The sequence below is a fragment of the Mus pahari genome, chromosome 16 (genome assembly GCF_900095145.1).
Source record: "Mus pahari chromosome 16, PAHARI_EIJ_v1.1, whole genome shotgun sequence".
Lineage (NCBI taxonomy): Eukaryota > Metazoa > Chordata > Mammalia > Rodentia > Muridae > Mus > Mus pahari.
Genome location: NC_034605.1, coordinates 46,338,975 through 46,346,791, shown reverse-complemented (window position 1 = coordinate 46,346,791; position 7,817 = coordinate 46,338,975). Strand labels below are relative to the sequence as shown.

Below are 7,817 nucleotides of genomic sequence, written 5' to 3'. Positions count from 1 at the left end.
CTTTCCTTTCCTTTCCTTTCCTTTCCTTTCCTTTCCTTTCCTTTCCTTTCCTTTCCTTTCCTTTCCTTTCCTTTCCTTTCCTTTCCTTTCCTTTCTTTCCTTTTCTTTCTTTCCTTTCTTTCCTTTCTTTCCTTTCTTTCCTTTCTTTCCTTTCTTTCCTTTCTTTCTTTTCTTTCTTTCTTCTCCTTCTCCTTCTCCTTCTCCTTCTCCTCCTCCTCCTTCTTCTTCTTTGAAACTCTTCTCTTTTATGTGACTTAAAAGTTCTTACAGGTCTTGGGGGAAAAAAAAACCCAACAAGTTACTCTTGTCCATGTATCATTTAATGACCCCATGCAGACTATATGCAAAGTACTTAACTGACACTAGTTTTGTACCAGCTGTTTAAACTGTTTAAGATGATAAACTTAAGGGAAGTCTGCTTTTGGGTTTGACAGCTCAAAAATGCAAAACAAGACATTTTTAGAAAACCACGATTAGCCTTTTTAACACTAATTTTTTAAACTTTTCAGAGAAGAAATTTTATTTTGGGAGATGGGAAGATCACAGGTGATGTGATTTTTTTCCTATTAGATTTTCACAAACATTTAAGTCAAACCCTTTCATTGAATAAGAAAGCCATTTTAAAAGGTAAGATGCTTAAGAAAAGGGTATCTAATGATGGAATTACGTTCTAGTTTTCTATAAATTTGAAATGTTTGATGGTATTTATAAATTCATAAATATTGAGCACATAGGTAATACAATAATGGTTAGTCGGAGCCCTGCAGTCAGTTTTGACTGGGTTTGACTCAAGAGGCTTCTTTGCCATGTGACCTTAGACAACTTACTGAACATTTCTTAGTTTATAGAAACAGAGTGCCTGTCATGGCTGCCACAGTGAGCTCATTAGAGAAAACTGAAGTGACGCCTGAGTAGTTGCAGACGCTAGGTTCCTCTGTCGGGTGCCTCGGCTGAAGAGGTGACCTGGTTAAAAGAAGTTATCCCTGGGAACTGAGCGTCCCTAAGAGAGGCCGCTGACCGCCGAAGCTGCAGTAGACCACAGCTCCACCCATTGATTCCTTTCCATCAGTTACGGTTTTCTGTGGCTGCTTTCCTGGGGCCATGGCTGAGTTGAATAGTGGTGACAGAGACACTGTTACTACCTAGAAAGCACTACCTAGTTGGCCCCTGTCCGTTCCTATTCCCAAGGGCGTTTGTAGAGGGATATTTCTACAATAAGACTGGCAGAGCTGTGTTCCTGTCTGAAGCCAAATTTTCAAAATTGAACATGTACTTACTATATAAAGAAAAATGGAGAGGTGTTTATTTGGAAAAATAAGAGAATTAAAGTAACAATTTTTTTTTTTTTTAATCAGACATCATTTGTTACTTAAAGATAACATTTCAGAAAGCTTCTTGGTGGGTCAGGAACGAGCTTGAAAAGTGAAATGTGGGTAGTTCTCCCAACTTCCTCTCTAGGCACCTGTTTGTGGCCCTGAACTGTGTAGGTGTGCATGATTATTTGTCCACGGCCAAAAGTGCCGATCTCTGGAGCTAATCTGGAATTTTTATTAGCGTTCTTGATAAAGAGCAAAAACTTTAATAACTACTGACAAAGAATTTTTAGTAAAACAATGTAAGTTTAGAGACTTACAAGCACATATCTTTGAGAAAAATAATTAGGCTACATTAAAGTGTTTTTAAAATGATATGACGATTTGTTAAGATGTCCTCTCACTTTTTCGTATTGCTTAATTTCCTGATGGTTTTGGAGTAAGTTTTTATATTTGGCTCCTATCCACAGAGTGAAGCTGTAGTGAGGCTGTGTCAAGCTTTACCAGTCACAAGCATTTTTACATGCAAAAATAAATCACAAGTTAAATAGCTCTGAAGTGCTTAGGACCAGAAACATGGAAGATTTTGGATTGTAGGATATTTGTGTGTATATATCTGTAGGGAGATACCTATGGGATGGAACCCAAGTGTGAGCAGAAGATATCACTTGAGTTTCATATGTGCCTGACACATATAAACTAACGGTCATTTTATGCCCTGTTTTTAGGCTGCCTGCGTTTTGAACATGACCTATCACATGTGTTGTGGTAGAACTTGGCCCTCATGGCACCGTTAGTTTTAGAGTTTGGATTTTCAGCTTAGAATTGTTCAGCCTATGATATTTATATTCTCTGTGCCTTTTTACTTTATTACTATAATAAATAGAGTCAGAAAGCTTCAGGTAAGATTGTTTTTCTCTTGGCACAGCATAGTACTAGATGCTCTTACACTTTTGATGCTTGTCAGAACAAGAGAGGTGCTTGTGCTAGGGTTGTTCGTATGCTTCCAATGTGTACAGAGGCGGTTTCATCGGCCCTTACTTGAGATGTTACTTTTTTAAAACAGTATAGTGAGATGCTATAGAAATACTTAACCTTGTTTGTTGTATTCTTTTTAGTTAAGACTGCCAGTATACTTAGGCCATTACTGCTGTTCCAGTTATATTTGGCACATGGCTATGTTGAAATTCCTGTTGAGACATTCAGGTGCACTCTCTGTCCTTCAAGAAAGAATAGATTTATTTTGTTGTGTTGTGTTTTGAGACAGGGTCTCAGCATGTAGCCAAGACTAGCCTGATATAGAGGTCCTTGTAACTCAGTTTCCTGAGTGCTAGGATAACAGGCATCCTGTCAAGAAACTGTGTTTTGTTTTGTTGTTTAGAAATAAGTACAATGCTTTCTTGTGTTCACTTTTTTTTTTTTAATAGAAAATGTCTGTTCCTTTTACGTAAAGTAGTTTTTATTTATTTTTGATATTTGGAGACAGAGTCTCCCCAAGCTCAGATTGAATTTGCTGTGTTGCCAAGGGTGACTTGAGCTTCCTCTGTCTTCTGAGTGCTGGGATTGCAGGCACGCACTGCAATGCTTAGCTCCCACCTCAAATTTTATAAACGCTAAATCTAGACCAGCATTTAGTACTGAGGTGGATAATACAGCTTTTGGGTGAAGCTATCAAATCTGACACGGCTGCAGCCAGTGTTCTCATACAGCACTGAGGGCTTATCTAAGGGTATGTGACCAATAGGACTAATGATCTCTATAGGACAGCAGTCACACAACGTTAGGCTTTTCTTTCACCTCTTCTTCCTTTCCTGTTGTCCCCCATTGCTTTAGTTAGATATTTAGCTTTTTAATATTACCTGCCTTCGAAAAAAGCCACTAATACCTTTCTTTTTTTCTTTTTAGGTATTGCTTTCACTGACTTACCGGTAAGACCTGATTTTTTGAAAGATCTTATTTATTTTTAACTAAAAGAAGTTCAAGAATCTAGAAGTAGACATGTGGAGCAGCCTCCCTCAATCTAAGTGCATGAGCTGGCCATAGACAGAGGACCCTTCTCCAGGCCTTTGGAGCTTCAGAAAAATGCTCCAAACGCATTGCGTCCTGCTGCACAGCTCAAGTGGGATTACCTAAAACACCCAGAAAGCTTTGCTTGTGGATTGGACCTGTGGCTTCCCGTGCAATAAGCATTCCTTTACACTGAGCTATTCCCCCAGCCCCAATCACTCTTTTGATACTATGAGCTCATTTAAACTATGGTTCCTGGTTATGTCTGAGCTTTTCAGCTAGGATTGTACACTTGTAACTGTGCATTCACCTAAGGTATGTTGGAGACCTGTCACCATCAGCTCCTGTACTTTTGGGTCAATTAGCCAGTAAAGATTTCTAGAGTTGGGTTTTGAGATTAGTGTCTACGGTAAGGAAATTTACAGAATGAGCACATGAAAAATAGTGAATTGTTGTATTTTGAAGTTTATGTACTTTGGAGAGAAAGAGCTGTAGAAGTTATGTGCTTTCCTCAAAGTGGAACTTGAGCTGAGACTTGGACAGAGTAGGTCAGTGGATATGCAGGACAAGAGTATTTAAGAGAAAGAACAGTGGTCAGACAGAGTCGAAGACCAGGTTTGGGGGTTAAAGAGATGGCTTATCAATTAAGAACATACACTGTTCTTCCCGAGAACCAGAGTTCAGTTCCCAGAGCCCATGTCAGGCAGCTCATAACTACCTGTAACTCGAGCTCCAGGGCATCTGACACCCTTTTCTGGCCTCTGTAATCTTGTATTCATACACATACACATAAATCTTTTTTAAAAAAGAAAGCGGAGCCGACTTAGGACGGTAGGCCTGAGGACCTTTTGAGAGAGTCGGTGGTGGAGGTGGGGCTGCTTGGTGATGAGCAGAGCAGCTTTCTTTGCTTATTGCTTTGTGTCTGAGGATCAGACCTCAGACTCCTGCACATGGTTGGCAAAAGCTTAGCAGTGAGCTACACCCCAGCACTTGGTCTTATAATCTTAAGGTGGGAGCTCTACATGTTGCACCATTTGCCCCTAAACTCCTACTTGAGCAATTGCTCAGGCATCCTTCTGCCATAACCTTCCTGGTAGACACCACAACAACATCTGTTGGAACATTTTGGGGGGCAGGGTGATTCTTAGTTGGGTAGAAGAGTCAAATATGGTCACATACACAGTTGGGTTTGCAAACTGGAATTATGGTAAGATTAAGTGTTCAAGTTTTAAGTGCACGTGGACAACTGCAGGTGTGTTGACACAGAAGAGAAGTAGACAGACTTCTAGGGCATGGCACGTTTAGGAGAAAATAAGAAACTATCAAAAAGAAATTGAGAAGTAATTAGTGAGGTAAGAAAGACTACCTGGCTGAAAGCCAGCTGAAGATACAGATCTAGGGAGATGCTGTATTACTTTCCAGTTGCTAAGATAAAGATAAGTGACAAAACACTACCAAAAATGGCTTATGGAAGAACTTGTTTTGGCTTCTGATTCCAAGGGATAGGCTATCATGGCAGGGAAGCTTGGCAGCAGGCCAAGGAAATAGAACTTTGTGGTGGTGACAGGCAAGGTAGCGTCTGTGTGTGTACTGGAGTGTGTGTGCGCTTGCGTGTACACACACATACACACACACACACACACACACACACACACACACCCTGAGGCCAAAGTAAGAAAACATTAGGAGTCTTCCTCTATTGCCCTCACTGAACCTGAAGCTTGCTGTTTTCCGGTGTGAATCCACCGTCCCTGCCCCATCATTGAAATTGCATGCACATATAATCATGCCCAGCTTTTACATGGGTCCTAGGGACTTAAACTCAGTTTCTCCTGCTTTCACAGCAAACTCTCTTATCCACTGAGCCTACCCTGCAGGTAAATTCTGCAGGTAAGATGATGGCATCCTTAACTATTGGGGGATCTTTCATAAAAACACTTGTAACTATTACAGGGTTCTGTTGCTGGGCATTTTGCTGTTGATGCCCTGAGCATGTTAAAGCACATAAGTGGGTGGCTGTGCTGTAGTAGTTCTCTTTGCCTCTTGGTTTGCCAACATAGCAGGGATCATTCAGCAGAGGCATACCTGGTTTTTAGCAATGCGTGGGTTTTGTCTGCTTGTAGTGATTCCTGTCCCTCTCTGCTGGTGTGTGGTAGCCTCCCCTAGCCCCATGTAGAGTGAGGCAGTGGCAACTTTGTGTTACTGAACAAGGTAAACATGGTGGTAGTTCTTACAGGTTTCCTTTGATGGCCTGGGTCTCTAGGGCTCTAGGGCTCTAAAGTCTTCTAGGGCTTCCACATGCTGTACTTCACTTTTCTACTGCAAGAATAAAGGAAACTAGTCTTTCCCTTTCAGGGATTGCTTAGAAAATACTTATATGTCCCTTATCTATGCTTTCTTTTGAGTTATTTGGAGCATTGAATCCTGGGGGAGTAGATTTGCAAAAAATCTTGTCCTTGACTGTATTGTATTATTCTTCGGTCATGCATCTTTACACAGTTCTGACAACCTTACATCCTTTTGTTGTTTGTTTGAAACCCAGCTTGGCTGGAACCTATGATGATCCTTTCCCAGCCTCCTGGGACCTTATATCACTTTCTACTAGACCTTATATTTTTAAAAAATATTTTTCCCTTGTTTGAGAAATATCTTTTAAAAAAAAAACTAATTCAGTTTGAAATTGGTACATATATATTCCTTTTGTTGTCATTAGCTGTTCTCCTTTAAGATTTTAAAATTTTAGGTATAGTCATGTTTTGCCTGCATGTATATCTGCATACTACATGCATGTTTTGTGCTAGCAGAGGCTGCAGTAGGACTCCCTGGAACTGGAGTTATAGACAGTTGTGAATTGCCATGTGGGTGCTGGAAACTGAACCTGGGCCCTCTGTAAAAGCAACAAGGGCTTTTAGCTGCATAGCCATCTCTAGTCCTGCTCATTTAGAACAACACTACTTTCCAAGGCTACAAGCTGACTTGAAACATGGTTGCCACAGATACATTATTTGCTTTTGTTTTTTGTTGTTACTGTTTTGCTGTTTTTAGAAGAAATAATTATAATAGAATAAAACTTAAATTGTTAAATATTCACTTGAATGTGTCCCTTAGTAGGAATAAAATGTTTAAGACATGGTTTCTCTTTGTGTAGCCCTGGCTGTTCTAGAACTCCTGCTCCTGTAGGAGCAGGCTGGCCTGGAATTCACAGAGATCTGCCTGCTGGGATTAAAGTTGTTTACCACCACTGCCTGGTGGGGGTGATAAATTTTTAAAAAAGGAATTTCCTATCTATATTCTAAATGTATATAATTGCATGGTAAACCTCTCCTCCTTAAGCTTATAGTTTTTGTCCTTAAATTACAGAATTGTCTTGCTCCTTTGTTGATGTCTTTGGTTCCTTATATTTTTATTTTAAAAGTATTTAATAATTAATTCTGTGATGGATTTTGATGAAAAGTTTGTCATGCTAGAAGAATTTTTTCCTTTTACACGATGCCGTTAACAAGCTGTGTGCTTTTGGATTGTCTCAGGTCTCATGTTTTCTAAGTGTTGAAATGAGAAGACTGTATTGAGTGTCTACCTGCTTTGGGTTTACTTTTTTTAATGTTTTAATTCTGCTGATTATGAAGAGTTAAAGCTAGGCATGATGGATCACACCTGCAATCTTAACACTGGGGAGGCTGAGTTCAAGGCCACCTGAGATTTGTCACAATAAAGTAGAAAATACATAACCATAATCTCCCCACCACAAAGAATCAATAATTTGTCTTATCCCATATCTTAATAATCTAATAAAATTTTGTATTCATTTTGACATATTACTTTGTTTCTGATTTATGTTGCTGTTGAAATTATTTTTAAGTATATCTACCTTGTTTTGTAGTGAAGATATTTGTGATAACTACAGATAAAAGCAAAGAAACAAGGCTCACATCCAGACTCTAGAGTGGGAGGAGCTGGAGTCCCAGGATGAAGATGACACTTGCTCTAGTGTTGGCAGCGTGTGCTGAGTTTGCTTGTTGGGCTTGTTGGTAGTAGAGCAACCCCGGACAAGTTATTTAACTTCTGGTTCTCAGTTTGTGCATCTGTGTAGTGGCAGCAAGCACCTCACAGTGATTCTAAGGAGTGAAATTGGCATTAGAGAATACTCAGTACATGATCTCTTTAAATGCAAGTCAGGAACAGCAAAAAGAAGGGATCTGGCATTTTGTCTGTGTGTATTTGAAGATAACTTCTTTTTATATTTGGTGAGGTTTTTTTTTCTTCACTTTAATAACTTAGGGTATATTTGAATGCATCTTAGTTTGAATATTCAGACTTGTCTCTTCCTTTGAAATTATACTTTTGAGGTTTTAGTTTTGCATTAAAAGTCCCCAAAGTGTGCTCACTTTAGCAGCACATGCACTAAAATTGAAACGATACAGAGAAGATTAGCATGGCTCCTGTGCAAGGACCTGCAAATTGGTGAAGTGTTCCATACTTTTGGGGGATAGGGGGGGA

At 39.6% G+C, this 7,817-nt stretch overlaps 1 protein-coding gene and 1 non-coding gene across 2 annotated transcripts in view; both read left to right on the top strand.

Moving 5' to 3' along the window:
- Positions 1–7,817, top strand: part of Ranbp9 (RAN binding protein 9) — a 74,557-nt gene that overhangs the window by 41,674 nt on the left and 25,066 nt on the right. Inside the window, exon 6 of the mRNA XM_021215456.2 lies at positions 3,219–3,241. Coding sequence (XP_021071115.1) covers positions 3,219–3,241 — 23 coding nt within the window. The remainder of the gene's footprint in view (positions 1–3,218; positions 3,242–7,817) is intronic.
- On the top strand, positions 7,698–7,801 carry LOC115065650. Its single transcript, XR_003845419.1, has one exon. It is a non-coding gene; the product is annotated as a U6 spliceosomal RNA (small nuclear RNA).